At 33.5% G+C, this 21,953-nt stretch overlaps 1 protein-coding gene across 4 annotated transcripts in view; it reads left to right on the forward strand.

The window, feature by feature from the left end:
• The window catches only part of IPO8 (importin 8), a 66,656-nt gene that overhangs the window by 30,851 nt on the left and 13,852 nt on the right, over positions 1-21,953 (forward strand). For all 4 annotated transcript variants that reach the window (XM_024991798.2, NM_001206120.1, XM_059886469.1 and 1 more), the window contains 11 exons: positions 960-1,036; positions 1,324-1,440; positions 1,874-1,963; positions 3,375-3,540; positions 4,575-4,735; positions 5,186-5,311; positions 7,552-7,618; positions 10,360-10,485; positions 11,153-11,250; positions 12,675-12,770; positions 21,221-21,441. In XM_024991798.2, the coding sequence (XP_024847566.1) occupies positions 960-1,036; positions 1,324-1,440; positions 1,874-1,963; positions 3,375-3,540; positions 4,575-4,735; positions 5,186-5,311; positions 7,552-7,618; positions 10,360-10,485; positions 11,153-11,250; positions 12,675-12,770; positions 21,221-21,441 (1,345 nt within the window). The remainder of the gene's footprint in view (positions 1-959; positions 1,037-1,323; positions 1,441-1,873; positions 1,964-3,374; positions 3,541-4,574; positions 4,736-5,185; positions 5,312-7,551; positions 7,619-10,359; positions 10,486-11,152; positions 11,251-12,674; positions 12,771-21,220; positions 21,442-21,953) is intronic.

Consider the following 21,953-nt stretch of genomic DNA (forward strand, 5'->3'; position numbering starts at 1 on the left):
AACTCAAGACTAGGTTAAGTGCCTTTTTTTCCTTAATAGTTTGCTTCTGTGGACTAGAACGCAGTGGCTAGTGTTTGTATTTTACTTTTAGAAAGCTATTGGGGAAAACAATTACTAGTCTCCTTTTTATATTTTTGTCATGTGCAGTTATTTATATGAACAAAATACTTCTAAGTATATTGACTGATATTAATAATGGTGTGTTTAGATTTGGTAAAAACTGAAGGAGAGGGACTTATCTGCCGGTCCAGTGGCTAAGACTCCATGCTCCTAATGCAGGGTGCCTGGTTTTGATCCCTGGTCAGAAAACTGGATCCTACATGCCATAATTAGAAGATCCCACATGCCCCAACAAAGATCAATAATCCCACAGCCACAACTGAGACCCAGCACAGCCAGAGAAATAAATAAATAATTTTTAAAAAAACAGACTGAAGGAGCTTAGGCCTTGATGTTAAGACAGTCTGGCTGTGAATACCGGCCTAGTCGCTTACTGTGTAACTGTGGACAAATCACCTAACCTCTCTGAGATGCGGTGCTTTCAGCTGTACTGACTTGTGTGCGTTTGTATGTAATCAGTTTGTTTCTTTCTCTTACTGTGTAAGCAACATGAGAACCTTTTTTTGATATTTGTATTCCCAGAGCTTAGAACAGAGCCTGGCACACAATAAGCAGTAAATAAATTTTTATTGTTTTCTTATAGAGGTAAAGCATTTTTCCTATCCTCAGTGGAACTGTATTGTTTGTTTTAATATGATTATTTAAAAGGACAACCTATAGAGTTTGATAAATATTGTTGTGTATGAGAGCAGTCGTGATATGTTCTTAGCTTATAACCAGTGTTATATATGGACTGTTTTATTTCTTGGTTTTAGAATAGTGGTCAGTCAGGTTTAAACTATAATAAGTAGTTGTATTTTTGCTAACATGGTTTAAACTTTTAAAATCTAAAATCTTAGATATTTTCGAAGATTATGCTTCTCCTACCACAGCAGCCCAGACTCTCTTATATACCGCTGCAAAGAAAAGAAAAGAGGTATGTAGTTATTCTTTTTAAATACAAAACTGAAAGGTGACCTGTGTTGATTTGACATTCTAATGAATGCCCCTTGTAATTGAAAAATTATGTTAGTAGTTATAATCTGTAACTTTAAAAAATTTTTGTGTCCTCATAAGGGAAAAGGAATATTTTTTCTTAATTGTAGTTGCTTGATAGAACACAATAAAATGTCTTTATTTTTGAAAATTTGTACATCATTTTTAATATGATAGTAAAGCAGTGAAAGCTCATGTAGACTAAAGTGGATTCTTCTATTTCTTTAGGTGTTGCCAAAAATGATGGCATTCTGTTATCAAATCCTAACAGACCCGAACTTTGATCCTAGGAAGAAAGATGGAGCCCTGCATGTGATTGGTTCCCTAGCTGATATTTTACTGAAGGTTAAGCTACTCAAATTTAATTTACTTAATAACACTGTGAAGCATAGGCAAATGAGATAATATGAGAATTATGGATAATTTAAAACTGCTGACTCTGCATAATTGAGTTGACTGTAAATATTTTTCTGTCATTTTTATTTTTTTAATTTAAAATGACTTTTTATTCACTTTTTCAGTATGAAACTGTTGCTATGTAAAAAAGATGATACAAAATAACTTTAGTGTTGTTTCTAGAAAGATCAGTTAATATCAAGTTTCTATCTAAAGACTATTTCTCTCTTGTTTTAAAATGCATTATGTAGGTCAATAATTTTACAAAATTTAAATAAAAGTATATTAAGTGTAAATCATAAGAAACATGCTTTATTAGGAAGTGATTTTTACATATGAAAAAGACATTAATAAGTTAAACTCAATTTCTATTTCCTAACAGAAGAGTTTATTCAAGGACCAAATGGAGTTATTGTTGCAGAATCACGTATTTCCATTACTATTGTCTAACCTGGGATACCTTCGAGCCAGAGTAGGTTTTTCCATGTTTCATTATAGTGTTTCGAAATCTTCATTTGTAAGTTAATTATTGAACTAAATACTTTTGGACAAATTTATCTTTTACCACACTGGGACAAAATGAAGTTAGTGAGAATGTCTTTTAAAATCATAAAAGCTGAATAAAGAGCAAATTAGTAAATAAAGGGATGTATAGATTTTAACTGCAACTGCCCCTCTTGCCTCACTTGCTGCATATGCAGAACATACTGTGAGAGGGGTGATGCTGCAGTGGTGGTACCATGTAAATTCATAGGCTGATTAATTTTTAGTGCCCAAAACAGCATGAAAATTATATTTTGGCTAAACTCTTGATTATGATTTCCAGTATAATAGTTAGATAGACTTTAATAACATGGAGAAAATAATAATCCATGTACATTTATTTGTATTCTAAGTATATATTATTTATAGAAGCAATATATTTTATGGAGAAATTAAAATAGAACTTTTAACAGCCTAGTGCTTATTTTTGTAACTATATCAACACAACAAAATATCTTGCTAAAACCAATATATGTTAATCATGCCTTGTACACACCAAAGCATTTTATAAATAAAAGACAGGGACTTTCCTGGTGGTCCAGTGGTTAAGACTGTGCTCCCAGTGCAGGGGTTCTGGGTTCAATCCCTGATCAGGGAACTGAGACCTGGAGCAATCAAATAAATAAATAAATGAAAAATATTTAAAAAGAAATAATAGTCACTAGAGAAATATTTGTGTGAATGTAGGTTAGAAATGTAGAGGGTGCACAAGTATTTTTATAAGTAGGCTACTATTTTTACAGACTATTAATTGTATGTCTCTTGCAAGTCGTTAGTCATTCAAATTAATTACTGTCAATTGTATTTTATGCAATAGATTTAAAAAAATAATATGATTTAGTGGTCTAATAGTTTAAAGTTTGATAATTTATACAAGGTTAAAATTTTTTTTATCTTCTGTGACTGAAAAAGTCAAGTTTCTTAAGCTGATTAGTGTAAAGGAAAATAATATTTTATTCATTTGCTTTGAAGACCAGTAAATGAATGTCAACACTGGCTTGTAGTGCTTTTGCATATAAATAATAAGTTGTGAGTCATAATATTTATTAAAGCATTGACAGGATTTTTTTTTAGAGACACTTAAGTTGGGCTCTGTTTAATCTTTCTTATGAATAACGATATTGCATAAAGGTAATTTAGAAGTAATAAAATTGCCTTTCTTATAAGAAGTATGGAATCGAGAAGTTAGCAACTGAGACTAATATGTTTCCCTCCAAAAAACAAATAAATGAATAGTACATGGTAGGATTAATGATGTTTTACCTAGAAGTTTTTATATTCATTATTACATAAAACCATAATCCTAATAGTTTCCTACTAACTTTTTCCTTATAACATAGTCCTGTTGGGTACTTCATGCATTCAGTTCTTTGAAATTTCATAATGAGCTCAACCTAAGAAATGCAGTTGATCTAGCAAAGAAGAGCCTGATTGAGGATAAGGAGATGCCTGTCAAGGTTGAAGCTGCCCTTGCTCTTCAGTCATTAATTTCTAACCAGACACAAGGTAAAGCCAAAATTATTATTAAATTAACAAAATTTAAAATTTAGAATAAAAATACATTTTTTAGAGGGTATTTTTAATTAAATAATTATTTTGATGTGGTCTTCTCAAATAGTTTTGTTTACTTCCTTGTCTTAAAGTTCAGAGTTTGGGTTTTTGAGGTTTTGCCCCCTCAGAATTTTATAAGAGTTTATTCTTGCCACTTTTAGAAATGTCTGTTAACCGTGGTTTCCAGAAAAATTTGAGATTAGGAAACAAGTTGATTGTTAAACATTAGGGTAGATGGGGAATCAAGAGACCTAGGAGTCTAGTTTTGACTGAGCTTCTGCCTTGCCGTCTAGACCTGGGCAAGATATATGATCTGTCAAGGCTTAGATTGCCATATATTTAAATTTAGGGGGATTGGACTAGATGGCTTTAAGATTCCTTTCAGCTCTAGGATTCTGTGATTCTCACAGTTCTGAAAGTAGCAAGTTGCATTTCTAGTGAGTGATAACACATATCTCCTTTGTTGAGAAGAAGGCTCTGTTCAAAATTCAAATAAACCTTTAAAAGTAAATTCTGCATTATGAATAACATTAGCCTTTATCCCTATACAACACTGTTCCAATGGAAGGCAATATTAGATAAACACATGTGGGGAGAAGGGTGGTTGGAGATGGGGTGAAAGAGTGAATGAGCATCATCAATGTTGGGCACAGTCTTTATGTAAATGGTTTTTACACTTGTATCATGCTGTCATATTCATGTTTGATAAGTCATGCTGATGACAGAGGACACATGTGATTCAAATTTCTCAAGGGAGCTATTGGCATTTGGGGCAGGAGAGTTCTTTACTGTGCAGGACTGATTGTATGTTGCTCATGGGAAAATGGATACATTGGTGAACATTATTTTGGTACAACTTTATAACTTACTTACCATCAGGCAAATATGTATCTGGAACCTACTACCCTGTGTTATTTACCTTGTGACCAAGTAACTTTCACTTGTGAATCGCTAATATTTTTTACTGAGTTTGTTTTTTATTGCATTAGCCAAGGAATATATGAAGCCACATGTAAGGCCTATTATGCAGGAGCTGTTGCACATTGTTAGAGAGACAGAAAATGATGATGTTACTAATGTTATCCAGAAGATGATATGTGAATACAGCCAAGAGGTTGCCTCAATTGCTGTGGATATGACTCAGCATTTGGTAAGACTGGGCACAGTTTTATGTTAGTTTGGTATAAAGGCTTTGAATGATCTAAGTAAATTAAACTCCAAAATTTGAAGTTTAGTTTGTATGTAACTGAAATGCTAATGTAAAAATATTTGCTCTAATAATTCTGACAGTTAATTTCAATGTATAGTTTTCAGTTTTCCTAGATTTTGGATTTATTTATTTAATGCAACCAGAAGTTAATTATTTGCTGTTTGATTATAATAGCTAATATATATTCCACTTTAGTGACTAGATAAGGGCAAAGTGGCTATATTTAAAAGATGACAGTTTTTATCATCAATATTCACTTGGCAAACTGCATATCTTAAAGTTTGAGCAGTGGTGGCATTTGGAGATGTGACACTGTCCTTTTGCTCACTTCTCATAGAGAAGTGTGCATGTAGCAGTACTAATTGTTGAATGTGTTTGCTATTTTTGTAGGCTGAGATATTTGGCAAAGTTCTTCAAAGTGATGAATATGAAGAAGTTGAAGACAAGACTGTAATGGCTATGGGAATTTTACATACCATTGATACTATCTTGACAGTTGTAGAAGATCACAAAGAGGTAGGATTTCCTTGTGTTTTATGATGTCATTATAGTAACTGAAATGTATATTATTGGTCATGAATTTTAAATTCTTGACCTTTAAATTGCTGTTTATGTTGCTGGATTTTAAAAATTACCCTCAAATCTTAAAGAAAAGTATTAAAATGATTGAAGGGAAATGTTGCATGTGATTTTAAAGTATATAGTATATAGTATATCTCTTTTGCTAAACTTAGTTCATCACATCTGCTATATGCCAGGGTAGGCTTGGGGGAAAACCAAATTTAATAGGACATATAGTATATAGTATATAGTATATCTCTTTTGCTAAACTTAGTTCATCACATCTGCTATGTGCCAGGGTAGGCTTGGGGGAAAACCAAATTTAATAGGACATAAGCCACACTGTTTGGAATCCACAGTCTGGTCCTCTTGGTAGAGAGAGACTGCCATTCAGTTACAGAGGCAAATTTTAAATAATAGAACAAAATACTGATGTAACAAATACCTGAGAATGCAAGGGAAGAAGAGCTTAAAACATCATCTTCCCTAGGCTGAATTCCAGAACAATATTGGATTAAGAATTTGTGCAGATGTTTGTCAAGCACTCTCATATCCGTTCAGTTCAGTTCAGTTTAGTTGCTCATTCATGTCCAGCTCTTTGCGACCCCATGGACTGTGGCATGCCAGGCTTCCCTGTCCATCACCAACTCCCGGAGCTTGCTCAGACTCATGTGCATCAAGTCGGTGATGCCATCAGCCATCTCATCCTCTGTCGTCCCCTTATCCATTAGCTGACAGAATGTCACCATGTCCCCCGCTGCAGCGCGGGTAATGGTAGTGCCCTTCTGCAGAAGTACAGCACAAGGTTCAGGTAGTATCTCATGTTCACGGAGTTGGGAATTTGTAGATTTAGAGTTGCAGTCAATTGATATATCCTGATAATATATCAATTATTGCCTACCTAAAACCTGCTGCTCTCCTCCCCAAGTATTATATATTATATAGCCTTTACTTAAATTAGATTTGTGTTCATTACTTCTGCCAGCACAGTTGACTTGTTTGGCAATGTTGGCAGCTCTCGTTTTATACAGTGGGACTTAGGAAGCAGGTGCTGGTTCTTTAAATAGCATTGTTAAACCCTGTGGCTGTTGACTTATCCTGTGTTTATCGCATACTTTGGTAAGCAATGGATGCTTACCAGGTTCTTAAAAATGGTTCAATTTTCTTCTCCTGGGCAGGCCTTTCTTTGCCTAAAAGACTTAATGTGAATTTTTGTTTTTATATTCATTATTGTATTGTTGTGTCCTTGTTGAAAGTATATGGGCCTCTCTGTAATGGTGAGATTTTCAAGTTAAATTGCATGTATACTTAAGGATTATTCTTTCCCCGTATATGTAGAACTTGTATTTTAAATTTGAAGAGAGCTTAGAAATCGTCTTGTCAAGTTTTCCCAAATATGTTTGTCTGGAGGATGGGCAGTAGTAGGATAAACATCAGGATTAGTTTGGGAAAAAAAAAAACAAAAACCCACCGTTTTATCTTTCTGTTTTAATTTTTTAATTCTTGATATTACTTTTATTTTGAATTTCAAATAAAGTTAAAGGAGCATGTGACCTTATTGTGATTATCAAAGGAGGAATGGGTTAAAGTTGAGATACACTAATCAAATCTAGCTTCCCTAACCTATAGATGAAAAATCTTAAAGCCTTTAGCTAGATGGCTTTGCCAAGGTCATAGGTAACTAGAGGCAAAACAAGGACTGGAATCTTGGTCTCCTGACTGCCAGTCTTATGATTTTGAACTTTGACTTACTAAAAGCAAGCTTTGAAAGCAAGATTTCCTTAAAAGAAATATTTACATGTGTATAAATACTTAATGTATGAAGAGTAAAATTAGAAATCGGAAAAAGATGGCTAGTATTTTTATGGCTTAAGTCTTCACATTGAAGCCCTAGATATATTATGAATTAAAATATTGGTATAAAATATGAGATAAGGAATTAATTTAACTTGTAATTTTATTATGATTTTAACTCACAGTTCCATCATTAGCCCACTTTTCAGAATTTCCTGGTTATTCTTTGGTGTTTAATTTTTCACATGGAGTTTAGAATTAACTTCTTAATTTCTCTTCTCAAAAAGCTACTATTGGGAAAAAAAAACCTATTGGTATTTTTATTGGGGTAATATTAAATTTATAGATTAAATTAAGGGTTATGATGAATTTTAAACTAAATGTTTAAAATTTGTCTTTAGGTTACTCAGCAGTTAGAGAATATCTGTCTACGGATCATTGATCTTGTTTTACAGAAACATGTAATTGGTAAGTTCAAAGATAGAATAAAAAGGTAAATTGAGACTATTTTAAAATTTGATGAAAAATGCATTTTAGCCCTTCAAATTCAACAAAATGGACAGTTTTGAGAAAGAGAAGCTTGCCTTCTGTTCAATTTTTAGATATACTTTCTAATATTAGATTTCTAGATTTTCATTTAGAGGTAAGCTTAACATACCCAATTAAGAATTTTTGTTGTTGGAGTTTTTAAAGAACAGAGATTTTAAATTTTTTTTAGAAAGAAAGAACTAAGATGAGGTTCAGGTGAGGTTACTTTAGGATTGAAAAATGTGAGATGATAGGCATATATTCTATCAGAAGTGTGCATTAATTGTTATTCTGTTTATGTTATGGTACCTGAATTCTGAGTAGAGTCAGTAGTTAATACTGGACGTTATAGATTGATTGGGATTTGTAGAAGAGGCAACTTTTCATAGTATCCAAGCATTTTGAAGATACCAGCCACAAGTCTTGTGGGTAGGAGAGAAATGTAGCCTGTATAGTGTAAGAGATAGAAAGATGGAACAAAAGCAGGTTATCACATTAGAGCAGCCATCTCCAAACTTTTATCATTCACACCATTAGTAAAAAATTGAGCATGTACTTCTAATGTATGTGAATAATACTTGAATATATATTTATATGCAATATACATGTTACTGTGATACATTTACATACATAAAGAGAAATGTAAAATGTGAAGTTAAATATAAATGAATATATTTATCTCTACTAAGTGTTCTAATACATTCTTCTCCCATTTTAGAGCGTTATCCTCTACTTTGCTAAAGTAGTCCTTACTTTTGAAATCATCACTTTAAAGCAGTAGTTCTCTAACTTTGATGTGGATAAGAATCACTGAGGATCTAGTTAAAATGAGGCTTCTTGGACCATAAATTCAGAGATTCTGATACATCAGAAAGAATGTATTCACTTATGTCCTTTTTGTGAAGAGATGCAACTGAAAATTCTCCATTAAAAATTTTTTTTTAAGGACTTCAAACATGTGGATATTGTATTGACTTACAATATTGTATTAGTTTCAGGTTTACAACATAGTAACTGGATATTTTTATAGAATATTCTATATACAAAGTTATAAAATACTGACTATATCCCCTTTGCTGTGCATTACATAGCAGTCTGACCATGTTTATGTCCACAGTCCAGTCTTTTTCCACTGTTCCACTTTTGCCTCCTTCTTTTGCCTGTTTTTATTGCTAATTTACTCTTGAACTTCATGTTATTAAAAGCTAGGCTTAGCCATTATTGATTTAACTCCTCTATCTTATGTAGTAAGTCAAAGTTAGTACAACCATCCTACCCTAATAGTCCATTGTCTTGGCTGAGACCAAATGAAAAAGCTTCTGGTTAATTTAAACATAAATGGAATTGATGGAAGGATATTTGTAGCTCACCAAAGCAGTGGGAAGGCTGGAGTTGGCCAGAGTCAGCCAGGATTCTGCCATAAAAATGGTCTGCTTAGAAGGCCTGTGCTGCCTTGCTCAACACTGGGTCCTACACTGCTGCCCACCATAGTCCAGACTCCCAACACAGACCGAGAGCCTCCTGATTCTTCCCACCCTCCACAAAAAAACTGGAACAGCTTTGTGCCTTTTAGTTTCTCCCTCAGATTCATAGTCCTCATCTTGAGCATCTCGAGTGGCCTGGTAAATAAAGTACACAGGCTGTAGCCATCAAGAGCATGAAAGGAAATACTGGGCTTCTTTTCTTTCTTTTAGGCTTCATGTTAGGAAGAGGCATTTGCTTTCCTGAACAGAACTTTCAGAAATTTTTTATTCAGGCCATTGGTTGTATTTCAAATGATTGTCTTTCCTAAATTATTTCCCAATATCTATGATTTCCATCTAATTTTGCTTTTGGTAAGGCAAATATCTGTATTGCTAGCTTTTAAATATATTAAAATTTGAATAAGATTACAGAAAAAAATTTTATTCAAGCTTCCAGGGTGAATATTGGTTCCCTTAAATAAGAAGAAGGAAAAAAAAACCCCCAAAACTTTGAAGTTAGACTTTTTTTTTCAGTGACATGGTAGGAAATTTTTGAAATTTTTGTGTTGAGGTTTGTGTTTTCTGATTGTATGTTTAGATATAATTTCCTTCTGAATGAGGGTAAGAATAATAAGTATATGTACAAATGCAAGAATATTCCCTTTGGACTCTTTTAATAGTAAGTATAATTATCTTGAAGTAAGTTGAAAAATATTGTACTAATTTTACAAGCTTTGTAAATTGGCAAAATATATTCTGTATATAGTTTGTAAAAAATACATGCAGCAGACAGATATTTTCACATAGATGAATTAAGTTCTCTGAAGAACATTAATTGTTTGTAAATTTAAAATCCTGTGCATGAGACACATACAATAATTGTTCCTTCTTGTATCCATTTCTGATATAGTTTTATATATAAACTTTATTTTCTATATTACAAAACACAAAAACTATAACTTTTCAGTATTACAAGTAAGTTTAGTAAAAGCAAATCTTTGCCATATCTTATTGAGTAGGGGGCAGATCTTCGTGAGAAATGGAAGATGGCAAATATTAATAGAGATAGCAAGAGATGGGAGCTGAGAAACAGATGTTCAAAAGTATGTTAGATATAAGATATGTGTGAGTATATAGCCTAAATCCTCTTCTGTGTGGTCTTTGTGTTTAATTTTTGCTATTTCCTAGGATTCTAACTGGAGATTCTCTTCTTTCTAGAATTCTATGAAGAAATTCTTTCACTGGCTTACAGTTTAACTTGCCATGGTATTTCTCCTCAAATGTGGCAGCTTCTAGGTATCTTATATGAGGTTTTTCAGCAGGATTGTTTTGAATATTTTACAGGTATGACTTTGACCATGTAACATTTTTGCTGTTCTGTGTCTAGATAGGTATTATTTCCTCTGACACTTAACATAAAGACATATGATTCCAGTACTAATCAGAAAATAATTGTTCTTCCTTTCCTGTTGACTGGTGCTATTGTAGGACTATTTTTTAGCCCTAGGAATAGAGGTCATGGTAGGAAGGCTATATTTCCTACTGAATCTTACTTAAATTACTTTGCAGTCAGAGTATATATCCATATATTAATTAATATTTTCTGAATGTCAGCTATATTCCAAGCAATGTTCTAAGCTCAGCAGTACATCAGAGAACAAAATAGACAGCCCTTGCCCTTTTGACACCTCCATTCTAGTATGGGGTGGGATAGGCTAGGAAACACACAGACAAATAAGCAAATAGAGTGTGTCAGATGGTAATGAGTGCTATGGGGAAAAAGAAGAAAATTCATAACAATCACTACAGTAAATGATGAGAATTTTAATCTTTCTGATCCACATTTCCCTCATCAATAAATAGGGCAGGTGTACCATTTTAGTTTCTCGCATTTTGTGGTTGCAAGGGAAGATAGTAATGTGTGTGTGGTATAAAAATGTGCTTACAGTGGTAATAATTGGTTTCTGCTTCTGTTGCTCAAATCTCATTGAGCGTTTGAATTTTTTTCCAGACATGATGCCTCTTCTGCATAATTATGTGACAATAGATACAAATACTTTACTGTCAAATCCAAAGCATTTAGAAATACTTTTTACTATGTGTAGAAAGGTAAGCATGTCCTAATCAATTTGTCATAATGATTCTTACTAATGTTTACTGACTAGTGTTGTATTTCACTTTAGGTACTCTCTCAATTTATTTTTTATATATTTAGTTGTATATTGCTCTTATGAACATATATTTGTCATTTTGTGTTTTCAAATGGAGTTTGGAATTATATTCTGAAAATTTCATATTGTGTGTTATACTTAATGTTTGCTACTTCTGTAGCTGTGTACTTCACAATGCTTAGGTAAATAATTTTCCATGTAGTTTTTCTTTAAAAAATATAGACTTACTACTTGATTAAAGAAGAGTGCTAGGAAAATACCACACTTTGTGAATTATGATTTTTCTTTTAATTGAATGTATATATTGGAAAACACTAGGTATAGGTAATTTGAACATAAACAAGACACAAAATATTGGAATAGTTGGAAAGATAGCATCATTTAACTCAATACAGGGTAGTTTGTAAGCCACGTAATGACTACTGTTGTATTTATGTACAAGCATGATTGTCTACTACGTTATCTTTGTCACAAATGCCCCCTTGGTTATATCTAGGAGTGACTCATGACTAATGCTTTCCTCCTCTTTTAGGTGAATATGTGTATATTCACAAATATAAAACTGTATTACATAGAGATGGCAGATTTTAGAAAGCTCAAATAGCCAGAAACCTAAGTTTGGCTTTGGAGTTGTTAGTAAGATAGCTAGTGTACAGCCTGTTTTCCTTCCTAGGAGAGATATGTACCAGGCTCTGTTAAAGAGTGCTGAACTCATATTCAGTTTATCTAATTTAGGTCTCAGTTCAGTATGAACATGTGCTTTCTATAATTGTTCATTCAGTGAAAATACAGAATTGTCATTAGGGGAACAGTCTGGTAAGCTTTGTTATATTCATCTTGTGTAATACTGTTTAGTCCTAAATGGTTTAATATCTTCAGAAAGTACTTCGAGTTATAAAGTCCATGTGAGGAAATTAAATGGTATGTAATATTATATTTATGGTTTCATTATGAAAAACTGGGTGGATATAGACAGGATTCAAAAAGAACAGAAAAATACGAAAAATACAGGGTTTGTTTCATTGTTTAAGAAGGTTTTCGTTTTTTTTTTAAATTTCATTGTATCATTTTATTGTTTTTGGTGCCTTACTTAAAGAGAAGCTTTTTTGTATAGACAGGTAACAGCCTACTTTTTAATCCAGAGTTAAATAAAGTGAATCATTACTCATATAAGGAATTAGAGTAGATAAAAAAGATAGATGGACTTCATTTTGAACGTCCTTTTTTTGGTTTGGCAAGGTAAACTCATGATGCAAACGCCATGATTCTAATGGCTGTTTTTTACCTGATACTTACTTTATGTAAACTTGATTAAGGTTTTACAATGCTGTTCACTGCTGAGTGAAATTTTAATTACTGCAGGTACTATGTGGAGATGCAGGAGAAGATGCAGAATGTCATGCAGCCAAACTTCTTGAAGTCATCATTCTTCAGTGCAAAGGAAGGGGAATTGATCAGGTAATATATGTATAGAAAACATCCTACTTGATGTTTAAAATTTTAAATTTACAATGCCTGCTTGACATTTTGTTTATATTATGATGAAAAATTATAAAGATAGCCTATAGTTTGTATTTACTGGTACAAATCTTATAACAAAAATACCCATGCAATTTGGAAATTGTTCCTTGCATTCTAGATACACCGAAAAATATGTAATAACTTAAGAGACTAACAAGTAAATCATGAAGGAGATAAATGTACAAATCCTGCTCAGTTTGATTCCCAGAGATTTGCTTTTTTCCTTTGTTTTTGTGCATGCTATTGAAATATTCCCAGATATCTTTTTCAACCAGAAATGAAGGTGCAAAAAGGAAAAAGTTTTTCTCTATTGATATAAAAATATATATTTTTAATAAGATTAATTCAGTTTTTGATACAACTGTGGTATGATATTCAGTTACTGAGAAAAATGTTCAAGTATAAGTGTAGAGTTTTTTTTTCCAATTCTGTAATATTTACTCCATGTATTTTTGTATAACAGCTTTATTGAGATATAATTTATATACCATCCAGTCAGTCATTTAGAGTTTATGCTTCACTGGTTTTTAATATAGTCACCAAATTGTACAACTATTATCACCGTCAGTTTTCAGAATATTTCGTCACTACCCCTGAGAAAACTCTGTGCCCTTTAGTAGTTATTTCTCATTTCACCTAAATGACCCTCAACCCTAGGCAACCATTATTCTACTTTCTTTTAATTGATAATTCTGTATTTCTTTTAATTGATAAATATTTCATCATACAATTGTATCACATTTATTTTAGCTAATTGTCAATTGATGGACATTTTTCTTATTTACACATTTTGGCTATTGTGAACAATGTTGACATGAACATTTGTATGCTGATTTTTGTGTGGACATGTCTTCGTTTCTCTTGGTATATATGTTTATATATGTATATATATAGGAGTGGTAATTCTGTGTTTAACCATTTGAGGAACTGCCAAACTTTTCCAAAGTAGCTGCACCATTTCCTGTTCCTACCAGTAGTGAATGAGAGTTCTAATTTCTCCATATCTTCACTAACACTTGGTTGGTCTTTTTGTTATAGCCATCCTAGTAGTGATATTTCATGGTTTTGGTTTGCATTTTCCCAGATGGCTTATGATAGTGAGCATCTTTTCATGTGGCTGTTTGTATTTTTTTGAAGAATGTTTATTCGGATTTTTTGGCCTATTTTTGATTAGTTTATTTGTTTTTGAGTTCTAGGGATTCTTTGTATATATTCTAAACTCAAGTTCCTTATCAGATATGTACTTTGTAAAAATTTCCTCCCAATTTTTGTGTTATCACTTTCTTGATGTCCTTTGAAGCACAGGAAAGTTAATTTTGATGATGTCTAATTTATTTTTTTGTTGTTGTTGTGGTTGTCATCATATTTAAGAAATCATTGCTAAATTCAAATTTACAAAACATTTCCATTTTCTTCTAAGAGACTTATGGTCTTAGCTCTAATATTTAAGTCTTTAATTCATTTTGAGTTAATTTTTGTAGATGGTGTGAGGAAAAGGTACAAAGTCATCATTTTACATGTAGATGTCAAGGTGTCTAGGAGCACTATTTGTTGAAAAACTGTTCTTTCCCTGTTGAAATGTCCTGGCACACTTGTCAGATCTATTCACTATAAATGGGAGGATGTATTTGTGGACTTTAATTCAGTTTTGATGAATTTTTTTGTCCTTAATCCAGGATTGCACTATTACTGTAGCTTTGTAGTAAGTTTTTGAAATTAGGAAGTTTAAGTCCTCCGGTTTTCCTGTATAAGATTCTTTTAGCTAATCTAGACCCTTGAATTTCCATATGAATTTTAGGACTGACTTGTCAGTTTAAGGAAAGAAGACAGCTGGAATTGTGATAAGGCATTGTGCTAAATCTTTAGATCACTTTGGGGAGTATTGTCACTTTGAGAATACTTCAATCCCTGAACATAGGATGTCTTTCCTTTTCCTTGTATTTAGGTTATCTTTAGTTTTTTTCAAAAATGTTTTGTAGTTTTCAAGTACATTTCTTTTGTTAAAATCTTCCTAAAATATTTTATCCTTTCTAATGCTGTTGTAAATGGTATTATTTTCTTAATTTTATTTTCAAGTTGTTTATTGCCTGTGTTTAGAAATACATATTTTGGTATATTTATCTTGTTTCTTGCAACTTTGCCAAAGTTGTTTATTAGTTTTAATAGAGTTTCAGAGAATTTCTTTGGATTTTCTGTATACAAGGTCATCTCATCTGCAGATAGAGTTTTGCCTTTCAAACCTGGGTGCTTTTTTTTTTTACTTTTCTTGCCTAGTTGCCTTGGCTAGAACCTTCAGTGCAAGGGTGATTGGTATGGTGACACCTTGTCTTGTTCTTAATCTTAGGTTGGGAAGCATTCCTTTCACCATTAAGTCTAGTGTTAGCTGTGGGTTTTTCATAGCTGTCTTTTATCAGATTGAGTGCGTTCCTGTTTACTCCTGGATTGTTGAGTGTTTCAATCATGAAGGAGTGTCAGATGCTTTTTTGCCTCTCTTGACATGATCATATGGTTTTTGTTCTTTTAATATGGTGGATTTGTTGATTTTCACATGTTAAATCAACATTGAATTCCTGGTGTAAATCCTACTTGATCATGGAATATGATCCTTTTTATATATTTCTAGATTCAGTTAGATGGTATTTTTTATAACTTTTTGTGTCTATATTTATAGGAGATATTGATCTGTAATTTTTTTTCTTGTGATATCTTTGTCTGGATTTGGAATCAGTGTTATGCTGGCCTCGTGGAATGAGTTGGGAAGGGCTCCCTCCTCTTCTATTTTTTGGAAGAATTTATGAAGGTTGGTGTTTTTTAAATATTAGAATATAGCAGTGAAGCCATCTTTGCCTGAGGTTATTTTGTGGGTAGTTTTAAAATTACCAGTTCAATCTCTTAATTGTTATAGGTCTACTTGTATTTCTATTTCTTTTTGAGTTAATATGGGAGTTTGCATCTTTCTTAGAAGTTGTCCATTTCATCTAATTAGTTGGCATGCAGTTCATAATATTTTGTTATCTTTTTGTAATGACCTTGTTTGTTTTTGATTTTAGTAATTATCATCTTCTCTTTCTTTCTCTTTTTTCCCCTTTTGTTATTTCAAGTAAAATTTTGTCAATTTTGTTCATTTTTTCAATGAACCAATTTATGATTTTTCTCTCTCTTGTTTTTCTGTTTGCTATTTCATTAGTTCTTGCTTTAATCCTCATAATTTAGTCTTTTCTACTTTCTTTGAGTTTAGATTGCTCTTCTTTTCCCAGAGTCTTGAGGTGGAAATTTAGGTTATTAGATTGAGGTCTTTCTTGCTTTTTATTATAGAGATTGATAGCTATAAATTTCCTTCTAACTGCTGCTTTAACTACATTAATAAGTTTTGGTATATGTTCATATTCATTCATCTCAAAATATGTTCTTATTTCCACCTTAGATAATGCTGATACAGAGATGTGTCTTGAGGTAGAAAGAAGGGATGTCAAAACTTAAGTCCAATGGCTTTATCTTCTTAGTTAGAATTGTTAAGAAATGAAGAAAGTTTAAATTTCAGTTTGGAGAAGTCTAGTAAGTCTAGTAAAGAAAAATTGAGTAAAGGAATTGCTTTTAGTTGGATAGACTCATTTGAAGTTAGCAAATAAGAATTTCAGGTGTAATACTGTGGATTTCTACTTCTAAAACTGGATTGTCAGAGGGATTGAAAAGTTGGTATCCAAGCATTTCTACGTCAGAAAGTTGAGTTAGCTTACTTTCTAATCTTAGTGAGGTTAGCACTACTGTGCTGAAAGATTATAACACCTTGGAATTAAATTCCTCAGTATTTCCTATAAATTGGTAGTTATATCTAGATATTTTGGTAAGATTTATTTGTGATTTTTTTGGCAAGAATGCTTCATAGGTGGTGGTGTGTGCTCCTACCAGGAGGCACAGATGTCTGGTTGTTTCTCATCTTATGATCTTAGTGCTGATGGTGATGATATTTTAATTCTGTCATTCTTTCTTCATTTATGAGTAGAAATATTTCTATGAAGAAAAGTGTTTTCTCATCAATTTATTAGGTTCCTCTGAGGAACAGTTTGAGTATTTCTCTTTATTTATCATGACTGAGGCAATAAATTTGTTTCCTAGCATCTTCCAAAGATGACCAGTGAGATGTTTTGGGTTTTTTTGTTTTTGGATTTTAGTATTACTTGAACTTACAGATTCACATTTATTTGATGTGTTTCATTTAAATCTGTAAGTTCAAATAATACTAAAATAATACTTCAGAATGTTTCAGGCACACAGAGTTCTTTCAGCCTTGGCTAGTGGGAGCTTCTTGAGTTTGCCATATGAGTGCTTTTGACCTGACTCTAGTAGTGTTTGGGAATTTTCTGCTATCTGGTGTGACTAGATGCTCCAGGTTCATCTTGTACATTTCCTGCCCTACCCTGGGATATGGTATTCCAGGACTATAAGCAGAAGGGATAGCCTCTGCTATTGAGTTGGTCATTATTTCCAGAAAAGAGAACCAGGAAATACACGCTATATTATTTTAAGACTAATGCATTATTAGAAGACATGGATATTTCCAGTTCAAATTCAAGACTACATTATTTTTATTTAACCAAATTGATCCTAATCAATATCCCCTAAACCCAGAATCCTTGTTTTCATCATAATTACTCATTTACTTTATCCCACTAATATGTATTAATATATAGAGTCTCATAAAGGATTAATCTCTGAAATATACAAGCAGTTCATGCAGCTTAATATCAGAAAAACAAACAACCCAATCAAAAGAGCCATTTCCTTCTCCAAAAAAAAAAAAAAAAAAAATGGGAAGAAGACCTAAATAGACATTCTCCAAAGAAGATATACAGATGGCAAATAGACACATGAAAAAATGCTCAACATTGCTTATTTTTAGAGAAATGCAAATTAAAACTGCAATGAGATATCACCTCACACCAGTTGGAATGGCTATCATCAAAGAATCTACAAACTGTGAATGCTGGAGACAATGTGGAGAAAAGGGAACCCTTTTGCACAGTTGGTAGAAATGTAAATTGATGCAGCCACTATGGAGAGTATGGAAACTTCTTAAAAAACTGGGAATAAAATTGCCATATGACCAGCATCCCACTACTAGACATACCCTGTGAAAACCACAATTCTAAAAGATGTGTGTTCCACAGTGTTCACAGCAGCACTATTTACAATAGCCAGGACATCAAAGCAACCTAGATGTCCATATGGATAAAGATGAATGGATAAAGAAGTTGTGGTACATATATATGATGGACTCTTTCTCAGCCATAAAAAGGAACAAATTTGAGGCAATTCTAGTGTGGTAGATGAACCTAGAGCCTGTTATACAGAGTGAAGTAAGTCAGGAAGAGAAAAGCAAATTGAATATTAATAGATATATATGGAATATAGAAAGATGTATTGATGAGACTGTTTGCAGGGCAGCAGTAGAGACACAGACATAGAGAACAGACTTGTGGACACAGTGGGGGAAGTACAGGGTGGGATGAATTGAGAGGTAGTATGGAAACATACATATTACCATATGTAAAATAGATGGCAAATGGGAAGTTGCTGTGTAACACAGGGAGCTCATCCTGGTACTCTGACAATCTAGAGGGATTGGATAGATGGGAGATGGGAGGGAGGTTCAGAAGGGAGGGAACAATGTATACCTGTGGCTGATTCATGTTGATGTATGGCAGAAACCAACACAACATCATAAAGTAATCATTCTCCAGTTAAAAATAATAATAAAAAGTATATACACAGTGTCAGTGTAAAGTTATACCAGCATTGTCACAAACATGTGATTACATTGTCTTAAACATGTGTGTTTAAGATTTTTTAGTAGCTCTTTTTGTCTCAAGGGTATATTCTAGGAATATTTATAGCCAAACATGTCAAGTCACAAATTTTAAAGTAATTTAGAATAATCCCTGTTTGATTATTCATTTTATTTTAACTCCTAGGGATTGCTTAAATTTTTTTATGAATAAATAAAATATATGCATAGTCTAAAGTCTGGTTTATAAAAAACAATGTATATTCAATGTATATTCAGAAAAATCTAGCTTCCATCCCTGTCCACTCTACCATTACTGTCTTTCCCTATTTCCATCTCCCCCAACCCCAGTTTTAGTTCATACTTTCATTAAAAAAAATAAGCAAATAGTTACATTCGTTATCTCCTCACCTTCTTAAGTAGTAGTGTTGTTGTTCTCTCGCTAAGTTGTGTCCAGCTCTTTGTGACCCCATGGACTGCAGCATGCCAGTCTTCCTTGTTCTTCAGTATCTCCTGGGGTTTGCTTAAACTCATGTCTATTGAATTGGTGATGCCAACCAATGGTCTCATCCTCTGTCTCCCCCTTCTCCTCCTGCCTTCAATCTTTCCCATCATCAAGGTCTTTTCCAATGAGTCTGCTCATTACATCAAGTGGCTAAAGTATTGGAGCTTCAACTTGAGTATCAGTCCTTCCAGTGAATATTCAGGACGGATTTCCTTTAGAATTGACTGGTTTGATCTCCTTGCTGTCCAAGGGACTTTCAAGAGTCTTCTCCAGCTCCACAGTTTGAAAGCATCAATTCTTCAGCACTTAGCTTTCTTTATGGACCAACTCTCACATCTGTACATGACTACTAGAAAAATATAGCTTTGACTATGTGGGCCTTTGTTGGCAAAGTGATATCTCTAGTTTTTAATACACTATCTAGGTTTGTCATGGGCTTCCCTCGTGACTCAGATGGTAAAGCGTCTGCCTGCAATGCGGGAGACCCGGGTTTGATCCCTGGGTCGGGAAGATCCCCTGGAGAAGGAAATGGCAATCCACTCTAGCACTCTTGCCTGGAAAATCCCATGGATGGAGGAGCCTGATAGGCTTTTTTCCCAAGAAGGAAGCGTCTTAATTTCGTGGCCTCAGTCACTGTCCGCAGTGATTTTATAACCCAAGAAAATAAAATCTGTCACTGTTTCCACTTTTTTCCCATCTGTTTGCCAGGAAGTGATGGGACTGCATTCCATGATCTTAGTTTTTTGAATGTTGGGTTTTAAGCCAGCTCTTTTACTCACCTCTTTCACCCTGATCAAGAGGCTCTTTAGTTCTTCTTCACTTTCTAACATTAGAGTGGTATCATCTGCATAGCTGAGGTTGTTGATATTTATCCTGGCAATCTTGATTCTAGCTTGTGAGTCATTCAGCTCAGCATTTTGCTTGATGTAACCCAGATAGCATATTAGAAAGCAGAGAGATCACTTTGCCGACAAAGGTCCATATAGTCAAAGCTTGGTTTTTCCAGTAGTCATGTACGGATGTGAGAGTTGGCCCATAAAGAAGATTGAGTGCTAAAGAATTGATGCTTTTGATTTGTGCTGAAGAAGACTCTTGAGGGTGCCTTGGAAAGCACAATCAAATCAGTCAGTCCTAAAGGAAATCAACCCTGAATATTCAACTGGAAGGACTGATGCTTAAGCTGAAGCTACAATATTTTTGCCACCTGATGCAAAGAGCTGACTCATTGGAAAAGACCCTGATGCTGGGGAACATTGAGAGCAGAAATAAAAGGGAGTGACAGGATGAGATGGTTGGATGGCATCATTAACTCAATGGACATGAGTTCGAGCAAACTCTGGGTGATAGTGAAGGACAGGGAAACCTGGGGTGTTGCAGTCCATGCAATTGCAAAGAGTCAGACACACCTTAGTGGCTGAACAACAGCAAACCATGTTATATGTTATATCCCTGTGACTTTTTTGGGAATTCTTTTTCCTCAAGAGAAATTCTGATCACATCATGCTTATTCTAAGTCTCTCTCTCTTTTTTTTTTTGCACTTGATTCTTAAGCAATGCAGGAGTTAGAGGTGCTCACCTTCTGTGCAGTTAGAAATCCGTGTATAACTTCTAGTTGGCCCTCTGTATACATGATTTCTCCCTATCTGAATTTAATTAACCATGGATAGTGTAGAACTGTAGTATTAATTGTTGAAAAAATCTGCATTTAAATGGATCCATATAGTTCAAACCCATTTTGTTCAAGGGTCAAGTGTATTTCCAATTTGATTTATCAAAGAAAAACTCCATCCTAGTCATTTTAACTTAAACATGGAAATGACTGAGTCTACATTTGGATTATTGCAGTTTTTTGATTGTGTATTCTTGTAGGACAACCTTCATCTAACTGTAATCTTCAGTTAAAAGGAAAGGAGACATTTTGGTACTGCTCTAGGACCTTTTTTGGTCATTTAATCTCTCTGAGTTTAATAATTCTGAAAATGATTTAAACTAGCAAGTTCTATTGTCTTTAAGAGTGTCTTATTTAATGATTACACTTTACCAGCATTCAGCTTTCTGTAAAAGTTACTTGATTTCTCTTTTTCTTTTTTCTTCTAGTGCATTCCACTCTTCGTTCAACTTGTTTTGGAGAGATTAACCCGAGGGGTCAAAACTAGTGAGCTTCGTACTATGTGTCTTCAGGTTGCAATTGCTGCCTTGTACTACAACCCTGATTTGCTGCTACATACTTTAGAACGAATTCAGTTGCCTCACAACCCTGGACCTGTAACTGTACAATTTATAAATCAGTGGATGAATGATACAGATTGTTTTCTTGGGTCTGTGTCTTTTTGATTTTACACTGCATTTCTGTTGTTGGAAAGGTGACTTGTAATATGCATGTATAATAGCATATTGAAAGATAGTTTTTATATCTTAGGAATTTTTTAGTGTGTTGTTAACATAATATTTAATTTTTAGAGAATTAAGAATGTGTTTCAGGAGTATAATCTAGTGGAAAAGAACACAGACTCTGAAAATTAGATTTATTACCCTTCTTCACTTGTTTTTGACTTACGTGTATTGTTATATGTCTTGGCAACAAGAATTAAGTGTCTACTTGGGTTCCTTGACTTTAAGTGTCTCTGGGTAACAACATTCTAAATGGAGTCATGTTTCTAAGGAAAGTACTAGTCTGGTAAAAATATGAAAACCTCAAGGAAGCCTGTTCTCAAATGTGAAATCAGAGGATTGTTAGCTATAGTCCAGGTCCTATCCTGGTAGGAGAGTTCAGCTTTGTGTGAAGCACTTTCCTAGCTTTCCAACGTAGGAAAAGTGAGATCCTAAGTCA

Source organism: Bos taurus, chromosome 5 (assembly GCF_002263795.3).
Source record: "Bos taurus isolate L1 Dominette 01449 registration number 42190680 breed Hereford chromosome 5, ARS-UCD2.0, whole genome shotgun sequence".
Classification (NCBI taxonomy): domain Eukaryota; kingdom Metazoa; phylum Chordata; class Mammalia; order Artiodactyla; family Bovidae; genus Bos; species Bos taurus.